Source organism: Chelonia mydas, chromosome 8 (genome assembly GCF_015237465.2).
Source record: "Chelonia mydas isolate rCheMyd1 chromosome 8, rCheMyd1.pri.v2, whole genome shotgun sequence".
Classification (NCBI taxonomy): Eukaryota; Metazoa; Chordata; order Testudines; family Cheloniidae; genus Chelonia; species Chelonia mydas.
In genome coordinates this window covers 49,231,524-49,253,364 of record NC_057854.1, presented here as the reverse complement: position 1 = coordinate 49,253,364, position 21,841 = coordinate 49,231,524, and the positions used below count along the sequence as shown (strand labels likewise).

Below are 21,841 nucleotides of genomic sequence, written 5' to 3'. Positions count from 1 at the left end.
TGGTGTTTGGGCCTATCATGGCTATACTATGTCTTTTCTATCTTTAACGACTGAGATATTCTCTACAGAGCTCAATAAAACCAGTCTTTTGAGATAAATCAGCATTGATTGGTCTAGAACCTCTAGCATTGAGGTTTATATTTTAAACCCAACTGTTTTAAATGTTCATTGATCTGCCATTTTCTCCCCCTAACAAAATCAATTGTTTCCACCTTCCTGGGTGGGCAATGTAAATTGGTAGATGATGGAAGGATTATAGAACTGTGGGGAACTGATTGGTTCCATAAACTGTTTCTTACCAGGCTTTAAAACATTATGATTTTCTAAAGGTATGGAATTTTCAAAAGGACAATAACTTTTTTTGGTGGGAATGTTAGCATAATGTCACTGAAACTAAGTTTCAACAGGTTTGTTTGGGAATCTAGCAGTGGATTAGGTGCTCTTATTGCACTTCAAGCAGAAAGAGAGCTTTAAAGTGTATTTGATGTTTTTCTATTCCTCTGAGACTACTTCCAAACTGAACTCACTACTTCTAAATTTGATAATCGAACCCTGACAATCTTCTCAGTAGAAGGTAATTGTTTACTCTTGCTTCTCTGCCTGCCTCCAGTGAGGAGAGAGCCACATTAACGCATTTAGGGATGTCTACCATGTCAACTTTGTGCATGAGATGAGACACTTTTCACAGCTTCAAGATTTTTTCTTTTCCCATATTTGCTATATTTATATACGTGCGTGTACACCCAGAGTTGTGGCCAAATTAAAATTTAAAGTAAAGTTCCCTGGCACTCTGTAAGCGTGGGTGGGAGGAGAAGGTCCCTTTATTTCATTTCCTTGCTCTGTTTCCCCCCTTCCTCCTAAACAAATGCATTTGTCATTTGGCAGCTTCTTAACCCATCAACTCCCTCCAGCACTGGGGTGCTATTAGTTTTGATAGATGAGGATTGGTGATCATTGACCAAATGCACTCTTGGTGTGCCCATTATCTATGCCAACACTCACTCTTGCACTGTGGCACAGATAATAAATTGCGATTCTAAATTGCTTGGCTTGGAGGAACATTGGTGTAGAGAAGACCACACTTGTATTGTTTAGTAACTTATTATCCAAAAAATCCATATTTAATAAAAACCTAAATAAGTTGAACCTGCTTTACAATAAGCTCAGATTTAATGCATCTTCATAGTTTAAGTAGAGAGAACGATTGTCCAAACCCATGTTCTGATTTGCCAGTTGGGTCTTTTTTTAGATGTCACAACCATACATCAACTGTAATGGTGTGTGGTTGGGATCTCACCAAAAAGAGCAGGAAATCTGTCTTTTACATTTAAAAAAAAGAATTCCGCTGAAGTTCTTAAAGCCAGAGTGAGGGCACCTAGTGGCATTATCCTTGCTGCTACTATTTTCTTTCTAGGAACTATATTTTGTAGTGGGAAAGCTACGTTACAGAATGTTCTCATCCCCAAATTGTTTTTAGACATTTATGTATAAATGTATAAGTGAGCCATAGTCTAATACAGGGGTTCTCCCAACAAAATTTTTAGTGGCCTCAGAGTGCGGCCACCAACTCTTGCCGGTGGCCACCCTGACAATTTTTCATAAAACTCTTAATTTAACTTCAGGAAAAAAAAATATGCACGTATATGTGCCCAAATCATTATAGTTTATTTATATAGGGTTTTTTGCAAACTCAATATTAAAAATAATGTACAGTTGTCTCTCTTCTTTCTTGGACTCAAACAGAATAGAAACAAAAATAAGGTCCTTTGCATGTTCTTGTCTTTTGTTGCTGCTGCTGCTTTTGCTTTTTTTGGTTGCTTTTTTAAAGACTTGCTAGCTAGTAAGTCTGCTGTGAAAAGTGACATTTGTATGTTAATATTATGTATCACAGAAATAGACTTGCTAGCTGGGAGGCAGTGAAAAGTGATATTAAGAAACATACAAATATCACTTTTTCACAGCAAGCCGAGGGACAAATTAAGCCCTGGATGGGGGGGTGGGTAGGGAGGCAGTAGGGGCCAGGGGCGATGGATGGGGGGGTTGAAGGAGGCAGCAGTGGGAGTTGGGCAATGTGGGGGGGATGGAGGCGTGGCCGGTGCCTTGGGTCCGGGTGGGGGCCTGCCATCGTGTGGTTGGGGCCAGAGCCTGAAGTCCCATGGCCAGAGCCCAGTGATGGGGTAGGCTGCGGGGGCCAGGGGCAGGGCCATCCCCGGGGGTGGGCAAGGCCCAGGGCAAATCAGCCTGTATGGGGCCTCCCCTTAACATGTTTTATACAGGTGAAATCTGGTTACAGTGAACTTCAAGGGTAGCTGCTGGCCACAGGTTAAATATTGATAGCGCCCAGCTATATAATTATAATGTGTTATGGTAGTTCTTTTTTATAATTATAATGAAGTTCATATAATTTAAAAAAAAAAACTCACTGTTCACGATCAGTGTCATGCCACTTACCTTCTGAAATCCACCTTCCTGGACTTCCTTGCAGGAAACTCACTTCCCAGTGCATATGGTCTTGCTACCCTTTGTGGATTTTTTTAAAATGTAATTAAACAGTCGCAACACGGAGAGCCCATGTCTCGGGAAATGGGTGGCTCTTGTAGGGCTTATATGTGCCATGGTATTGGGGGACACCAGGACCCTCCAGCGTGGAGGAGGGGCTCTAAGATCTGTTTTTTCTGGAGGCTGGAAGGGAGTGGGGAGGCGGAAAAGCGGATGGATGGAGGACCCCAGCCTGGCAGGTGGTGGAGAGAGCAGAGTTGTGGGATCCCAGGTCCTGGTACTGCAGGGAGGGGAACCTGAAGGCTGGAGAGCGGAAAGGCAAAGAGGACCCCTTAGGTAGGGAGGTGATAAGGGCTGGCCTTGGCCTGGAAGGGGCACTGGAGGACCCCAGTAGAAGGGGGAGGTGTGGGGTACTGGGGGGACACCGGGGTTGGGCGATGGCGAGGGAAAATGGAGACTACTGGCTGGTACTCATGTGTGCTAGGGACAAGGGGACCCCCTGTGCTGGTGGAGGGTCCCGCCGCAAAAGGGAAGAGTCCATCCGAGGCGGAAGGGTAGGGTCAGGGTCAACCTGCCGTGGCACAAGTGGGTTGCGGGGGGGGGTGGTGCTAGGACCCTGTGGCGGCAGGTGACTCTCTGGGAGCCAGCAGATCGGGCTGGGACAGGTCGTTCGCTGCTGCTGCAGAGCCTAAGCCCGAGTCCAGAGGGCTGCGGGCAAGAAAAGGAAATAAATGCCAGGGCTGGTGCTGCCACGCCAGATCCCCTGCTAGTCCCCCAGGCTGCCCTGCCCCGCAAACACCCCCCCCACCCCCCCCCCCACCGCCCCAGTCTCCCTGAAGCGCAGGGCCTGGGACGGTTATCCGGGTCCATCCTATGGATGGGACAGCTCTGGCCAAGGGCAGGGGGTGGTGAGGCTAGGGCCAGAGGAGGCAGTGGGGGCCAAAGGTGATTGGGGGAGTGGTGAGCCTGAAGCTGTGTGACCAGAACCTGCCACCCGCCCCACAAGAGCTGAAGGTCGGGAACTCTCACTGGCTGCCTACTCCCCCCAACTCCTTCTCTCCCCCGCCCCAATCACTGCCTAGGAGGCGGTGGCTGCAAGAAAAGCCTCTGGTGGCAGCATTTAAGAAATGGTGCTCTAATATCACCAAGTGGAACATAGTGGTGACTTCGCAGGTAGTTTGAAGACAATTGACAGTTAACTTCATGCTTCACAAAGTTTTCCAGTTGTGTGAACAACCTACTAATACACATGCTATGGAGGCATATTGGTGTGGTAGAATGAAGTTACAAAATGGTCAGTGAGATGCAATTTGCAGTTCCAGTGAAAATTCTTATAGTGAAATTGATCTATGAAGATGAGTTTATTAAAGTTTCCCTGTACATTCCATTCCTTTTCTTCACATAACAATAAACTGCACTTCTGAAGGATTTTGGGTTTTTTTGCCTTCTGAATTTAACATTATAGGAAACTTATGCTAAATTGACCTATTAACCTTGTCCAAAGCTTGGCGCCCCTTCCCCCCCACCCCCCACCCCCCCAAAAAAAAAAAGCTGTTACTGTTTTGTAAACAGTGGCTGTGATGGGCATTTATGGAAACAGGCATGTGACTGCATTTGTGAGGACTCATGTCTGGCCAAGAGCAAGTCTGGTGTTTTAGAACAGCTGTGAAAAGGGAAGCCCTTGCCCAGTGCTGAGTGCCAGCTGGGTGCTTTTTGAAAGATTCTGCTTCACTTGGAGTAATTCATTGTAAACCTTTTTGGAGCTGGGCCCTTAAACCAGCTGTGTCTGTCTGTGTGTGTGTGTGTGTCTCTCTCTTTCCCTCTCTCTCACCCACCCATCCACCTCTTTCTCCCACCTGCTTCCTAAATGCATTCTTGCCTATATAGGCTTTCTGATCTTTGTTAAGAATAGGGAGGAAATAAGCATTTGCATTTTTTGTTAAATTTGCACAGCTCCCCCCAGAAGTATTAAATGCTTCCAAGAAGAACAGATGATGACATAAATCCTTATAAAAATCCCATTTACAGATTCATAGCCTCAGTACAAGGAACAAATCCTGGCATTGTGTAGTAACTATAAACAGCATCCTGTGATCTAATTACGATTTGCAATGTCCCTAGCTATGACAGGCGATAACCTCTCCTTCTCCTTGCTGCAGAGGGAGAAGGGAAAGAGGGAGAGAAAGGGATGAACAGGTAGCAGCTAATGCTTGCTCTGCGTCTGTGATTTATTCAGGAGGCAGAATTGTTGCTTTGCCATAGGTTGAGAGAAATGTGAAGATTTAGAGTTCAACAAAAAGAGAAATTAGTCTCATGGCTGCCTGATCTACAGTAGGCAGCATACAAAATGTGGGTAGGAAAACATTTATGAAACACATCTTTAATATTCTGCATGTTCACACACAGTGTATGTTTGCAGCAGCAGTACTCTGTGATAAATGGTACCCCAACTCCAAAATCAGCTGCATCTCTTTAGTCAACTGCAGTAAAAGCAAAAACCACAAGGATAGGTTATTTTTTGTTCTAAAAATTATTCCTAAGATGTGTTTTTATTTTCATACATAAATCACATGTATGGCTGTTCCATCCTAATCACAAGTGATGTGCTCATTACTGTCAGGTTTTGAAAGCATCAAAATAAAGTTAAGCTACAATTCTCAACCTAGATTCCCTACTCACTGGGTCCATGTGGACTCTTTTTGCATTGCTGTTGGAGCCCTTTAGAAAATAATCACCTTGGAACCTCACACACTCCGATGAGACACAGAATGTTTGGACCAAATGTGATGTAAGGATTTGTAGCATTGAATTCCCTTCGCTTTCACTTATTGGAATAATCATCTCAGAGCTGTCTCCCCTTCTGTCGTGTCATATTGTTTGCTGAGTTTTTCTCCAAAACCATTTGTCTGCTACCTTAGCTAGGGTTTGGTTAAACAGCTAAAATGTATTTTTAAAAAATTATTTTGAGTTTGTGTGTGTATGGGGGTGGGGAGTGAGAAAACCTGGATTTGTGCTGGAAATGGCCCACTTTGATTTTCATGCAGGTTGTAAGGAGAGTGGTCACTTTGGATAGGCTATTACCAGCAGGAGAGTGAGTTTGTGTGTGTGGTTTTTGGAGGGGGGTGAGGGGGTGAGAGAACCTGGATTTCTGCAGGAAATGGCCCACCTTGATTATCATACACATTGTGAAGACAGTGGTCACTTTTGATGGGCTATTACCAGCAAGAGAGTGAGTTTGTCTGTGGGGGGGCGGAGGGTGAGAAAACCTGGATTTGTGCTGGAAATGGCCCAACTTGATGATCACTTTAGATAAGCTATTACCAGCAGGAGAGTGGGGTGGGAGGAGGTATTGTTTCATGGTGTCTGTGTATATAATGTCTTCTGCAATTTCCACAGTATGCATCCGATGAAGTGAGCTGTAGCTCACGAAAGCTCATGCTCAAATAAATTGGTTAGTCTCTAAGGTGCCACAAGTACTCCTTTTCTTTTTGCGAATACAGACTAACACGGCTGTTACTCTGAAACCTATTTTAATAGTAGTTTACTTCTGTGCCACTGCAGCGTTCGGTCATGCTGTCATTTGCATTGTCTTTCAGAAGCCAGTCTTACAGCTGAAATGTTTGAGCATGTAAGGCTTCTACCTGGAACTCAATTAATGTACTTACCACACAGAACTATTCTCTCTCTCTCTTTCACTTTTCACACTGTGTGAGTAGTCCCCATTCAGGTAAATGGGGCTACTGTGTGTAAAGTGAAGCACCCGGTGCACAAGTCTTTTTAAGATCGGAATCTCAGGCTGTCTACATGGCCCACAGTTTGGACTATGGGGGTGTGAATTACAGTGTGAGCTAATGTGCTGGGCTGTAACTCTCCCATGTGGATGCCGTGGGCATGAACAAAAAGGTATATAGTTTGTATTAATGTAGTTCTGTTTAAAGAAGACTAAACTGCAGGCTCTGTAGACAAGCCCTACGGTGCAGATCTGATGCTCAGTTCATGAGAGCAAGCTAGCAGTTGACAACTAGTTCTCCTCAGATGTACCTCGTGTGAGATTGTTTCTGCTAGTTAATCTCCCAGGAATGGAGATTGATACTGATAGCCTTTTTTCCTGTGAGTACTATCAAAAAATACAGCAGCGCAAATAGTAAGGGCATCTGAACATGATGATGTGACTATTTCTAGATTTAAAAAGGAAGCTTTAAGAATGAAGAAAGCTCTCAACGCACCTGGAGGAAGAGCTGTTCTATTAGTCTGATATATCCCTTGAGTATATCGTTTCATAAAAACAGGTTTCAGAGTAGCAGCCGTGTTAGTCTGTATTCGCAAAAAGCAAAGGAGTACTTGTGGCAGCTCACTTCATTGGATGCATTTAAGTGAGCTGTAGCTCACGAAAGCTTATGCTCAAATAAATTTGTTAGTCTCTAAGGTGCCACAAGTACTCCTTTGCTTTTTGTGTCATAAACGTTAGTCTAATAAGTTACACAAAACCTCATGCATTGTACTGTTTAACAGAACATTCCAGGTTGTTAAAGATCTAAAAGAAGCTTGGTGATGGTGAGGGGAGAATCAAGTCAGGAAGATGAAGAAAATTATTTGTTTTTGTCGATTATGACCCTTTAATTTTTTTAAGGATTGTGTTTAAAGATGTATGACATATGAGACTTAAACTGACTAGAAGCTGGTCTGTTTTTTTCATTGCTACTAAAAACAATGTTGTGGGCAGGAGTGAAACTGACAAGAACCACGTCAGTCTCACTCTGCAACTAGGAGGGAGGAAAGCAGATTTTTATTCACCTACCAGCTGGAGGTGGCAAAAGGTAGAGCCCTGGAGCAGGGTCCTAGGATGGCATCCTAGAGGAAGCCCAACACTTTTGTCTTGTCTTTCTCCAGGAGTTAGATTGGAAGAAAAGAATTACTGGTGGTACTTTCCCAAGTTCCACCCACTTGTTATACGGATATAACGTGCAGCTCACAATAGATCAGAGCTTTCATTATATGATTGTCCTTCTCCTTTCTTACATGATTTGATTAGTAGTGAAATAATTAATGCTGACATTTTAAATTGTGCTTCAGGGCACAAGTCACTCATCTGTTGGCGGTTAGGAAGGAATTTTCCCTGTGGGTAGATTATTCTATAAATTCCTACTATAAAGTTTCTTGAATGTTTTTCTAAAGCTGTTGGTACTTACCACTATCAGAAACAGGATATTGGACTAGATAGTTCTAATTTGCTCTAGTATGGCAATTTCTTCGTTTATATGGTTGTCCTTAGGCTTCAGAGTTAATGGGTTTTTAAATGAACAGGATAGTTCTCTTCATTGTTTCAAACTGTTTGCTGATTCAGGCAGATGTCACTGCATCATTCACATTTTGAAGGTCCTTTGCAACTGTAAGGACCAGAGGCATACATGTTTTCTAATTAAAAGCTTACTACTGTTCTGAAGATACAGTTAAGCTTCATTCTTTCTTAGCAGCTGGTGTTGAAGAGTGGCTTGAATTCTTGCCTGGGCATTGCCTCTAAAATTAGTACTCTACATCTTAGTTCAGTTTTCTGGCTGCTAAGGCTTGAAAAATCTAAATATGAAGGGGGTGGTACAAATGAGTGAAGAGGTGGAGGTGAGGGTGTGAACAGGGATGCAGATGTGGGTGGGTGTAAGGAGTGAGATTGATGGGATAGATTAGAAATGAGGTGTTCTGCATGGGGGAGAGAAAGAAGTGGAAGAGATAATATAAGGGTTGAGGTATGATAGAGAGAAAGAAATGGACACTGAGAACAACGCAGAAAATGACAGGTTAGCAAACACATTTTTAAAAGTGTTAAACCCTGTGTGTGTATAAGGCTATAGGTAGCATTTAAAAAAAAACATGTTAATTAAAACATGCTAGCAAACGCACTTCGAAACAGCACCTGTTTTCCTACAGTAGACATGCCCTAACTGGGTTATGGTGACTCAGTCTCTAAGACCCTATCTGGGCTGCCAGTTTTAGAGAAATTTCCCTGCGTTGCATTCACACCGTTCCAGCAACAATGGGAATACTAGCATAGACTGACTGATTTATCAAGACTGTAATAATCTAAGCTAGTTATTCTCTCATAGCTATTTGGTGACCTATGTGAAATGGATCAGTGTCCTTTCAGTTACTCCTACATGCGTCACAGTTGACAACTGGCACTTTTTCACACCAGATGGGCCAAAAATTGGGTGAATGTGTGTTCTAAATTCTCTTACCCTTATTGAAATATTTTTGGACACCAGGCTTGAAGCATATTCCCAGACCAGTAAGAGGAAGCTGGCTCTATTATTGTCCATATTGTACCTGTTAGAGGGTTTCACTTTTCCATATTAATCCGATGCTATATCCTTCAGGACTGCTCAATTCAATATATAATACAAACACAACCTATGTATTTTCTCTGATCCCTGTTTAGAGATCTCCCTCAAACCTTCCTTTCTCAAGTGACAGAGGAGGGCACTCTTTAAATTGAGAATGCAATGAATAGTCTATTTCTTCTGTGTCAAAGAGGTCATAGTCTCCTTGCTTTTTTTTAATCCTTTGGTACCAATGTAGTTTGTATATCTTACAGCTGTAGATTGCATTAGTGGACTTCTGCTTTTGGCATCATGGTTTAAATTGTGGCTTTTAAGGAGCTAAAAGGTTAAAATGTTTTTCCTTTTTTAAAATTCTGGGTCTCTGTGCAAGTGCAAACACATATATCCTAGAAACAGAACATTAAACAGCATAAAACATTATATAAGTTGCAAATAATATCTTGAGATGGTAAACTGCATAACAAAGACATTAAAAACACTTGTGTAGTTTGTAAGCTGAAAATTTTTCCAAGTTTCTGATGCTTTTTGTTTTTTCCTTTTCTGATTATTTTAATAAAAGGCAACTGATTCTATGATTCTATGATTCAAGATTGTGTACTTTGGGACAGCCCAAAGCAAAGATCCTAATTGACTTGAGCTATTGCAATAATTATTTTTAAGATGTATAGAATATAGTTTAAAGTAAGATTGTTTGGGATTTTCTCTTTTTAAAGCTGTATCAGCTGGAGTAGCTACCACAAGAACCTGTTAGCCAGCAGTGACTATGAAGGCACAGTCATCCTGTGGGATGGGTTCACAGGACAGAGATCAAAGGTCTACCAGGTAAAGTGCAGTCACCAAGCAGTACCATTTTCGTCTTTGCAAGGGCCATGGCTTCAGGTTTGTGTGCATATTAATGTTCTAATTAAGGTGTTTCTAGTAGTGCATTGATGGTTGCATGAGGCAAAGTGGCTGCATCTACAGTAGGTGAATTCCCTTGGCTAAGAGGGAATTGCCATGTTTTTGACTTTTCTGTAACTCCATTGAGTCGTGATTCTCCAGCAGTGACCATTGTAGCTTCTTGTCACAATAGTGAGGCACACGGCAGCCTTTAAGCAGTGATGATTGTGTGGCTAGCCAAAACCCTGCTGTTGGGGCACGGATCTGGGAAAAGGAAGAGGAGTTACTGGAGACTTTTTTTTTTCTATGTGAATTTAAAAAAAAAAAAACCTCTGCATGGCTGCTTCATTTTCTTCTTAGAAGTTTTGTTGCTGTACATTCAACCATGATCATATTTGCAGAAGGCCTAAAAAATAGTGAGACTAGCGCGCACACTGCAGAGAGAGAAAAGCAAAATGCCAAGTCATTTGAAAAGATTGAAGTAGTGGAGCTGCAGGCAACCATGGCAGATTTGATGCTAGTAAATATAAAGCCCTGCACATGGGACAGTAAGCTAGCAGCTCAAACACAGAATAGGTGAATGTAATCAAGCACTTATACATTAGAATTTATTTTCATCTTGTCTCCTTAATCCTGTCTTAACATTACTTTTCCATTTAATCAGTTGTAATGAGGGCCACCAGGAAGGTGTGTGATTGGAACTGAGAAGTTGGGACAGGAGGTGGTGGACCACTTCTTAAGAGTAGATGCAAACTGCTGCCATAGAGCGTGCATCTCTCTTTGACCGTTAAATAGGAATGTAAGATTTTTCCTTAAGTTAAACAGCAGCTCCCATTATTGTATATTAATCTGTATCATAAGATTCTGTGTTGACATCCTTTTATCATGTGTATGCCAACTAGAAAGAGATCTCACTGGACACAATGAATCTTAATATAATGAATTTGAGGACAGTTTATTTATATAGTATAAATTTTCATTATGAATATGAAATGATGAAACTGGAGTTATATTCCAACTGTTACTTGTACTAAAAGAAACGAACTCCACTTCATTATTTAAACTCCCTATCGATTCTTTTGTCCCTTCTTCCAGATTTTCATAAGTTGAGGTATGTGCACAGACATATGCTGTACACATATTTGAAAGGCTGCTTGGAACAGTGTGCTGGATGTTCTTTTTCATGCCCTCTTCACATCTCTTCTCAAGCTTTGTGAAGGTTTGAAATGACTTGACTAACCTTCAAGTTTCATTTAACAGAATGTTATGGAGCTAGTATATTAAACCTTCCTCATCACTTATAAGGAAACAGCATTCAGACTTGAAATGACATGTGTATATGCGTGATAAACTACAGTTCCTGTGACCACTTAAACTTTTAATACCTGAGTGAACGATACTCCTCTGTTTGGACTTTCTAAACAAATTCAATAATCTCCTTGTTGAAAGATGCATTTTAATGGTATTTAGAAAACTCATGCATTTTTTTGCTCAGAGAATGAAGGGCCACAAGGGAGTAGTAACAAACCAAAATATACTGTCATGAGAAGTCTCCTCTGAGATAAGCAAATAAGCAGTACTTTAAAAAAAAAAAACACCACCCCTGGATGTAGCTTGCTAGTGTTGCCATCTTTTGGGGCTTCTCTTAAACCACACAAGCATTAGTTTGTGTGAGAGAAAAATGTATTTAAGATCATTGCTATACACAGTGAATGTCCATATCCAGAAATTCCATCTTAATTCATCCAAACTGCATTTGTTTTGCTTTAGTGTGTATTTTAGCGCTGGGAATTATAATGTACTACATTCCAAATATTTTCCTCTTTCTCAAAACAGGAGCATGAGAAAAGATGCTGGAGTGTTGACTTTAACTTGATGGACCCTAAACTACTGGCTTCAGGCTCTGACGATGCAAAGGGTATTTTGATTTTTAATTCTAGTGCTAAAGGCTGAACTCATTGTGTATTCGTTATGGTTGTCAATATAGGATGTGTCAAGTAACTGATTCCTTGGCTTACTTAGATAGTGTAACTGACTTGCCCAGGGTATTATAGAACCATTTAGGATCAGATGAAAGTGGGGGAGAGAGCTTTGTCTAGAACTGGCTGAAAAAAAGGGAATCCTTTTCCTCGAAAAATTTCATGGTTTTTTTTTTTTTTAAAAAAAAACCTGTTTCAGGGGAACTGAAATGGAATTTTTTAGCTTTCTCGTTGCCCGCACTTGTCAATTGCTGAATTGCCATAGAGGTAGAGAGCCTGGACACTCAGCCTGCACCTGCAGCTCCTGGAACTGGAGAGGCAGAAAGCCATGGCTCTGACTGTCGCCTGGAGCTGGTGTGGGAAACAGTGCCGTGGCACTCTCTGCCTTGGCAGCCCTCTGTGAAAACTTTTGTCAATTTCACTTGCCAAAAGTGAAAATAACAGCCTTCCAGGTGGGCAGCCAGGCAGCTGCCATTCTGATTTTTTTTAACCAATAGAAAATCAAAATCTTTCAGAAAAATTGAAATATTCTCTTGGGAAATCTTGATTTTTGTGAAGTGGGCATGTTTCATTCGGAAAATCATTCAGATGAAAATTATGGACCAGCTTTAGTCTAGTCTAGGCTTTACGGGGAAGGTTGTGTATCATGTTAACTACTACAATCCAAGTAACATAATCTTAAACTCTAGTGTAGACAAGGCAAGTTTTACCACAGTGTATGCCAGACTGATAGTTGAAGATTTGGGGAGCTTTGGTTTAAAAAAAAAAAAAAGTTTGTGTACAAGAAAGGGAGTGGCTACAGATAAATGTGTGGAGACTGAGAATGTCCTCTCTTGCTTTTATCTAGTAAAATGGCTTTCTAGTAAATGATGATAAAGTATCAAGGATCATGCACAGCAAGAAATATCTTGTCCTATAGCAGAGATTCTGAAACTTTTGTACTGGTCACAAAGCCTCTGAGCCCCCTCCCCTACCCCAAATTAAAAACACTTGTTTATATATTTAACACCGTTATAAATGCTGGAGACAAAGCGGGGTTTGTGGTGGAGGCTGACAGCTTGCCACCCCCCATGTAATTACCTCGCGACCACCTGTGAGGTCCCGACCCCCAGTTTGAGAACCCTTGTCCTACAGGATGTGTGACATGTTTTTTGAGAAACTTAACAGCAATGTGAACAAAATTGGGTGGTGGTCAGGAAGGCATGGGAACTGCAGGAGTAGATGCTGGGAGTGAGCTGCTTCTTGCTTTGCCTCCTCCCAAGGCTCCTGCTGGGCCCTTATGACCCAGGATTTTGGAGCTCTCACCAGGCATACCATTGTGTCCCACAAGTTGAGCACTGCACACTGGAAGTAATACAGTTTCTATAAAGGGGGAATGGATAGAATTGAAATACATAATCTGTCTCCTTCCCTAAAGAACAGGACTTTATCTGCAGTCAGTCTACAATATCACATTAGTTATTAGGCAACCATTGCTTTTGAGTTCCTTCTGCAGCCACTGGCGGTCAACTCCAAAATGGGCGCAGACAGCTTTGGACAGAGCTGTTCATGATTTACTTTGAATGACAAATTAATTTTTCATAAAACATTAAACCTCGCAAGCCTCTGCCCCCTAAATTGCTTTTAAATTCTGTTTCAAAAGGAAGTCATATTAGCATTTCTTAAATGTGTTTGACGTTCTCGAGGTAATTGGTCATTTCACTTACAAAATGCAGCCTTTATGATAATTTCATATTATGTAGATTTTTTTAAATGGCTTTTAATAGATTTTTTCTTCTTCTTCTTCTTTATGGTGGAAATAAGGACTGTTTCCTTTAAAATTAAATGTAGTAAGAAAAAGTCCCTCTGTATAACTGATCAACCTTTTCATCATTTTGCTCCCCATTCATGCTGTGCATTTTAAAAAGAGCTTATCTTCCAAATAGACATGCATTTATTAGCATGGTAAAGAGCTGTCCGCCTGAGCTGACTTTACAAAACAGGGCCTCACATCACAGCCTAACAATTCTTTTCTGCAGAAACTGTTTTTAAAAGTGCAGTGTTTACACACATAAATTATGTATTAATAAAGACCTGCATTTTCCATACACATCCTGCATTTCTATTCAAATAGTAGTTCTTTCTTTTTAAAGGTATATAGGTTTTTTTCTGATCGAGCCTGGGCTAGACTGTTTCATTGCCCTCCTCATGCAGTCTTTTCACTATTTACATATATAACAAGGACATCAGAGGTGAATGCCAGAATTGGAGACATATTTAAAAGTATTTTAAATAAGTATAGCTCTTTTAAATGCTATAGTGGAGAACTCAGTTTGCCAGACATCTGTTAGCCAAATGTCAAAACCTGCTACCCAAAGCTCATAGAGACAATCTGGTCAGGGTTAACACCTGGTGGGAAGCCCAGCACTACCATTCCCTTCTTCCTCGCAACTACCCCTAATGCTTGGATGTGTGGGCACTGAGCTTTCTATCTGTAGTTATTGGCTTTGTCTGGAATGATGGGAACTGTAATGCATTTTCCCTTTCCTGGCATGGTGGGAGCGGTTGGGGGTGAGATCTTTTCCTCCCCCAGCTCCTTTCCTAATTGCTGAGTGGGGCAGCTTTACTAAACCTCCTTCCCTTATCCCTGCTGCAGGATGTTCCTGTCTCTCTCTCCCCGTTCCCCTTTCAAAGTGGTGACAAGGTGTTGGATGCCTGGGTACTTGGTGCACTGCAATGCCCTTTGCCAGATACACACACACACACAGAGAAGAGTAATCCTGTGATCACTCATCTGCACCCTTCTCTGACAAAGATCATACACAGCAAAGGGAGCACTGAGCAACGGAACCCTACTGGAACAAAGATTGCGTCTGATATAATTACAGACAGCATGCCAGGGCTCTGCGTACCATTCCATCCTCTTCATTAACCAAAGATCATCCAGAATGTGTTTGTGAGAATTATCTGTATATTGCCTTCCACAGGAGAGCGTGGGAGCATAGAAGCACTCTCACTCCAATTGTTCATTGTATTTAAAAAAGCAAGTTATATATTTAGTTATGAGTATTGTAAAGCAGTCTGCTGCTACAGAGGTAGCTGAAATTTATACATACACACCCAAAGAGTTATGGGGACTGTTGAAATGTTGGCCCATGTTACCAGAGCCCTGAGAAGCTGCATAGCCTTCTGTTTTCTGGGGGTATTTCTATAAAATAGAAGGCTATAATTCTAATTTAACCAGAAAAAAACATGACTTTCATTAACTCTGGATCTGGACTGTCTTAGGCAGTTGACCTTGAAACTAAAAATGAAAAAATGTAAGAATACCTACTTTATCTTTCTGAAGTTTTTAGAAAGGGACTTGGTGTAGGTGTCAGCAATACTATTGCTACATATTGGGACCCTCTGAACCACAGTAAGCAGGGAGTTTGAAATCTCCTGGGGCTTGAAACGACATCTTGGAAGGCAGCCGTGACGTTGTCTGCTAGAAACTCTTCAAAGAGAGGTCTCTTGACCAATACATGGTGGAGACCACCAGATGTTCCTTCTCCTCCCCTAGTGGCCACATTTTATAGTTCTGTCTCTGAGAAGAGGAACAGAAATAGACCGTCATGTTGTCTTTGTCTTGCCGTCAGCTCTATACCCTGCCTACTCTTGGGGCATTCCTGGGCATGTGCAAACACCTATTGCCAAACTTCATTACATAAGCATTATTTTAAACATTGATGGTATGAATAAGTGGCCAATTTATTAAAGGAAACAGAACTTTGGGGAAAAAAGTGTCCCGTGGTGACTGGTATTGACCTTAAATTCTTACTATTGTAAATACTTTTATTGCCCCATCTCAGTTGATGGGAATTTAAACCCAGTTCATCAGAGCAGTTTTCTTCCTCAAATTGAAAAATAATTTTCAGACAAGTCACATTCCCTTCTCTATTTTTGACTCTTCCTACCAGTAATATAACTTTCAGCCATTGGAATGATCATTGATTGAAACTGCCTGTGACTAACTGCTAAACATGCATTTAATAAAAATCCTTCTTAAGCAAGTTTTGGTAACATAGTCATAGCCACAGAAATAGATTGTAGGGACCTGCAAGAAGCTATTATACTCTTTCAGTACACAGCCTTTGAAAATGTACCAAAAATAGCAAAAAAAAAAAAAAATAATAATAATTTGATATAAATAAACTATATAATGGGCAGCATACATATCTCTCAACTGTCAAACCTTCCAACTTGTGATGGGCAAACGAAACATGGCAAATGACCAGACTCTGGCTGTAGTTGTGGCATGTTGGGCCAAAACTGATACCATTATAATACTTTTTAACTATAAAAACCTGTTTTAAGGATATTTCCTCACTGTGTGAATTTAATTAAATCAGCACTTTAAAAAGAAAATGGGGGGAAAAACAAATTTCATCATGTGCCATTGTAAAGAGACTTCCCATGGGTTATTTGCAGAGATTGAATCCTGGACCTTCAAATCCCCAGTCAGACCTCTATGACTTGAGTTCAAAGAGTAATTAGTGGACTACCTCCTAGAGGGGTTTTTGAGACCCACTTTCCAGTGGGTTCTCTTCTAGGAGCGAATGAAATCTAGTGGTTAGAACATGTTTACTAATCAGATGGCCAAGTCTACATATATAGCCATTTTTCTGAGAGGCTGTGTGGTTGGCTTGAGTACATTAAGACGTAGATCTGCCATCTTAGAGGCCTGGGCTCTATTCCCAGCTCTGCCTGAAGTGGCCTTGTTCAACTTATCTATTAACTTACTTGTAAAATAGAATGATACTTGAGTGCTGTCTAGGTTAGGGCATGAGGCCTCGTGCAGTGCACAGAAATTAAGGCTTGTCTATTCAAACAATTTCTACATGGCAAGCTGGGGTGTGAATATTCTCCACGCTAGCTTGCTGCGGTCTAATTGCTCATGTGCATCCTGCTGATGTGTTTTAACAGTTTGTTAGAGCGCTTTGAAGTCAAAGTGCTCTAATGAACTTACCCTGCTGGCACATGTTCCATGTGGACAGTTACACTGTGGCAGGCTAGTGTGGAGTAGATTCACACCTCAGCTTGCTGTTGTCTAATTGTTCACGTAGACAAGACCATAAATAGCATTCACAGGTAAGAAGATCAGAACTTGTCTCTAGCTGTTTGTTCTTTCGCCCTAAACTACAGGTTATTTGGCTGGGCAGAGTGTCTGTCTGTGTGTGGAATATTTCTACGCTTGGCGATCAGACGTCCCAATTAAACCGAAATGCTGATTGTCCCACAAAATTCCAGTACATTTGAGAGCTCAGTGGGAGGTTACTTTTAATTTTCATTGTCTCATGTGTATGGAGAAGAACTTAAGACATCTGTGTGAACTGGTTTCTCATAATGTGAATTAGTGAAGGTAAAATATTCTCTCCGCCATCTAGATATAGAAATAATGAATAGGCAGCATTTCTGCCCATACTTAAACATGTTGAGTAGTTGCAGGGAACTGAGTGGGTTAGTTCAGGTTTGCAGAACTGGGTCCATGAAAAGGAAGGGTGACCTGCTAGTTAGGGCATTGTCTTGGGAATTGAAAGATCAGTGTTCTGTTCCCAACTCTATCAAGGACATTGTATTTGACCTTGAACAAGTCACTTGGGGCTTAATTTTCAAAAGTGGTGCTCCCACTAATTTTAATTGGAATTTTAGGTGCACATTGCTTCTGAAAATCAGGTTAATCTCTCATGCCTCAGTTTCCCAGTTTATAAAAGGAGGATAATTGCCTACTTCACAGGGGTTTTGTGGCTATATTCATTGTTTGTGGGGTGCTCAGATGCGACTAAGAATGCCATGGAAAAGTAAATAAATGAAATAATAGTGTATGGAGAGAGTAACTGTGAGAAGAGAGAGCTGTTCTCATCTCATAACTTAATACATTGACCTAAAGCAACATCTGTATATGGGATGATGAGGGAAGCATGATCCTATAGTGTAGGCCGAGCTTAGAAATCGATAGACAAATGGACTAATTTTAGAGAATGGGCTGGGTGATACTGTTATAGCAATATCATGTTACCTGATGTATTTTATATATAAATAAAATGACTGTTCGATATTATGAATGTTTTGTGAAGAATATTAGCTAGTATTCATAATGTAGATGAATGTTCCTTTCAGCTATGCAGTGAAAAGTTTCCTCTCTTACTGAGTGTTTCTCCAAAGCTCTGCCCCACAGTAGGTTAATTTATAAACTAATGAGCATTTGAACGAAAGCGCCAATCAATGAAACAGAAACTTGATAAAATTAAATCAATTTTAAACCTAGAGCTGCTTCCCAGACATCTCGTTTGTTTTGTGAGGTGTGGATGCTTGGCCACATGGAGAGATGCAGCTCTCGGCAGCAACAAAATTAGGCAATGCATGCTTTAAGAACAGTTGATCTCATAGGGTAGTTTGCCTCATCAACACAGTTCTAAGTGTTATCAGGGCATCTGTATGTTTTATAATTACCACCTCAGTCTCCACAAAACTGCTAAAATTCACAGTAAGGGAAGCAAAATTCATACAACCAGAGTTTATGAACCTGTTGCATACACATTTATTTCCGGCTAAAATGTGACTTGTGATGTGGTTTTATGTTTTTTAAAGTTAGGGGGCAGGAGTTGGTAAGGGGGAGGAAATTATCAAAAAGCCGATAACACTGTTGTAATCAGAGCCCTGTATATTCCACAACTATGTGGTCATGGAAGTTGCTGTGGAATCTAAACCTGGTCTACCAATTGTAGAAAATTTCATGTTGGTTTTTATGAGCAACCTTATTGATTAAACAGCAGATGAGCTCGTCAAGCTCATTCTACTCTTTGATCTGAAGAGGATTTGAATGAAATTGTGCAAAGGTGAAAGGCTAGTGTGCTGAAAACTGAGCCCCTGAATTATTTGTTACAAAATTAAGATCAAGCATCTGCTCATTCTTCTTCAAGTGCTTGTTCACGTCCATTTCACATTAGGTGTGCGCGTGCTGGGTGCACGAGCATCGGAAACTTTTTTTTTTCTTAGCGGCTCCCAGCGGGCCCCCCCGAGTAGTGCCACCGTGCCCCTCATGTATACCCCCGCCGGCCCGACCCCCTCCAGTTTCTTCTTACCGTCTGTGGCGGCATTGGAACCAACCTCTCTCTCTTGTAGAAGAGCAGTCCCTTAGCCTTTAGAGTAGCTGTTATCAGTTCGTTTACATATCGATTGTGAACACTTAAGTGATTAGGTGCTTGGAGGTCTCCAGCACCGGCCCCGGGGCATGCCGCAGGCCCACAGCTTCAAGGCTTGTGCCACGTGCCGCAAACCTATGCCAGTTAGTGACCCCCACAACTCGTGTCCACGTTGCCTTGGGGACAGACATCAAACTGAAAGGTGTAGGATTTGCAAGGTGTTCAAGCCAAGGACAAGGAAAGAAAGAGACTTTCGCTTAAAGCAACTGTTGATGGAGGCCGCATTGCAGCCACCGGGCCCGGAGTACCCAATGCCAGCTCAGGCTTCCTCGGTGAGTAGTGCCCCAGAGCCGTCGGGAGGCCCAGCACCGGCGAAGCACCGTAAACTGTCGGCCCTGGAGTGCCAGGCTAGGCACCGGCACCGATCATCCTCCCCGGTGCGGCCCCCGGCGCAGCCTAAAGGAAGGCGTGGTCATTCCCTGCACAGGAGGCTGGCGCCTCCCAAGGCACCAAGCACCAACAAGAGCAGGAAGGCCACGGTACCGGCGCTGACACAGGCGGTCCCGGTGGCACAAGCCCAACCAAGCCCAGACCTAAGTGAGCTCAGTGTGGACAATGGGCTTGAAGGCATAACAGATCAGCCCTCTACGCCTGGTACCTTTTGAGGCCGCGAAGGACCTTATCGAGCTGTCGGCAGCGAGCCCTCTCCCGTATGGGGAGAACCCTCCGGCATCCATGCCTCAGGCGCCGTCAAGGGGTAAGCCGGCAATGGTGTGCCGCTGGAAGACACCGTCCTGGCACCACTCCCGGAGTTGGTCCCAGTCGATCTCCGACTCTGCAGACTCGCACTAGCCAGTGGCCCAGAAGGAGGTTGCAGCACCGGCAGCAGGTCGACGCAAAGAAACACCAGGAAGGGCACACTGCTCTCCGGCACCGCCCAGAGACCGGCACTGGGAGGAGTTGAGACGGCCCTCGCCAGAGGTCTCCCGGTCCCAGTCCCGCTCAGCCAGGAGTCGCTCATTCTCCCGCTGGCGCAGATTGTTGGCACCACCATGGCCTTTGCGATCGGCATCACCGTAGTCCGGCGCCAGCTCCGGCTGCTATAGCTACCCGCACCAGGGCCCGGACAGCAGGGACCCTCAGGGGAGCTGGCAACTTCAATGGGGCCGCCAGGCGATTGGCCCTTCTGGACCCCCGGGCCTATCAGGAGCGCCAAGGAGCCCTGTCCAGGGCAAGTTACTCGGTGCAGCGGTCCTGGTCCCCACACTGATGCCAGACTGTGCCGGAGGCAACAGTATCCAGGCCTCCAGCATCCCCCCAGCTTAGACTGGAGAGTCCGGTACCAAGCCCAGTGCCGTCCCATGGACTCCTGCCCCGGCCTGAGCCGGGGGCCCCTGCCACAGGAGATGGGGTGCAGGAGGACTAACCAGAGGAGGTCAAGCAGCAGCTAACCTCCTCATCTTCCCCCAGTGAGGCGGTGGCGGGTACAGAGGTATCCGGGCCTCCACCAATAGACCATAGAGCCCACCAGGAACTGCTGCGCAGAGTTGCCCAAAATTTGGGGTTGCAGGCCTAGGAGACGGTTGAGCAGGAGGACCCCATGATGGACATTTTGAGCCCCGAAGGGCCATCCAGAATAGTGCTCCTGCTCATTAAGACCATTCAGTCTAACTATATAAGACTATATGGCAGACCCCGGCCTCCAGCGCTCCAATGGCTAAAGGAGTAGAGCGTAAATACTTTGCCCCATCTAAGGGCTATGAGTTCCAAATTCTGCCACCCGAGTCCATGCTCCCTAGTGGTTTCGGCGGTGAATGAAAGGGAGCGCCATGGACAGCAGGCCCCAGCCCGTAAGGCCAAGGAGGCGAAACACCTGGACCTTTTTGGTAGAAAGGTGTACTCATCTGGGGGCCTTCAGTTGCGGATTGCTAACAGCAGGCCATCCTCAACAGGCACAATTTCAACTCCTGGGCAGTGGTGGGGAAGTTTAAGGACAACCTCCCGCAAGGTTCCCAACAGGAGTTCATGGCCCTGGTGGACGAGGGCAAGGCAGTAGCCAAGACTTCTCTCCAGGCCTCCTTGGGTACAGCAGACGCAGCGGCTAAAACAGTCGCATCAAGGGTGGTCACGAGGTGCTCGGCGTGGCTCCAGGAGTCAGGCCTGCCCCCCGAGGTCCAGAATACGCTCCAGGACCTCCCCTTCGAAGGGTCCGGGTTCTTTTCGGAGCAGACAGACGCGAGGCTGCATAGCCTCAAAGACTCACAGGCTATGCTCAAGTCGCTGGGTATGCACACCCCGGCGACCCAGAGGAAGCCCTTTAAGCCGCAGCCTCCCCCTCAACTCCAGTACCTGCCTCGCCATAGGCATGAGCTTTACTGTAGGCGAGGCAGGGATAACAGGCGACGGCTTACCAACAATAACAATAATGCACCGGGCACTAAACCAAAGCCAGCACAAACCCCAGCCGGGCACTAAACCAAGGCCAGCACAAACCCTACCCGGGACAGGCGCTCGAGGACAGTGTACCAGACCAATCACCGGATCCATCCCTTTGTTTCCTGAACCGCCTGTCCCGTTTCTCCCATGCGTAGTCCACCATTACGTCGGACCGTTGGGTCTTACGCACGGTGCGGAACGGGTACTCGCTGCAGTTCACCTCCCCGTCCCTCTTCAGGGACCCCTCTCACAAGCATCTCCTAGAGGAGGAAGTCCGCTCGCTGCTACGGACGGGGGCGGTAGAGGCGGTGCCTCACGGCCTAAGGGGAAAAGGGTTCTATTCCCGGTACTTCCTCGTCCCCAAGGCCAAAGGGGGCCTTCACCCACTCCTAGACCTGCGCGGGCTCAACAAATTCCTGGTCAAGGCCCAGTTCCGCATGGTCTCTCTGGGCACCATCATCCCTCTCCTGGATCCGGGGGACTGGTATGCCACCCTCGACATGAAGGACGCGTACTTTCATATCGCCATTTTCCCAGCACATCGGTGGTTCCT

The 21,841-nt window shown here is 43.8% G+C and overlaps 1 protein-coding gene across 10 annotated transcripts in view; it reads left to right on the top strand.

Annotated features, from left to right (window-relative positions):
- The window catches only part of COP1 (COP1 E3 ubiquitin ligase), a 213,123-nt gene that overhangs the window by 109,528 nt on the left and 81,754 nt on the right, over window positions 1-21,841 (top strand). For all 10 annotated transcript variants that reach the window (XR_005226628.2, XM_043552652.1, XM_037907998.2 and 7 more), the window contains 2 exons: window positions 9,545-9,653; window positions 11,547-11,628. Coding sequence is in view for 9 of the 10 variants with exons in the window: in XM_043552652.1 (XP_043408587.1) it covers window positions 9,545-9,653; window positions 11,547-11,628 (191 nt within the window). In the remaining variant the exon portion in view is untranslated. The remainder of the gene's footprint in view (window positions 1-9,544; window positions 9,654-11,546; window positions 11,629-21,841) is intronic.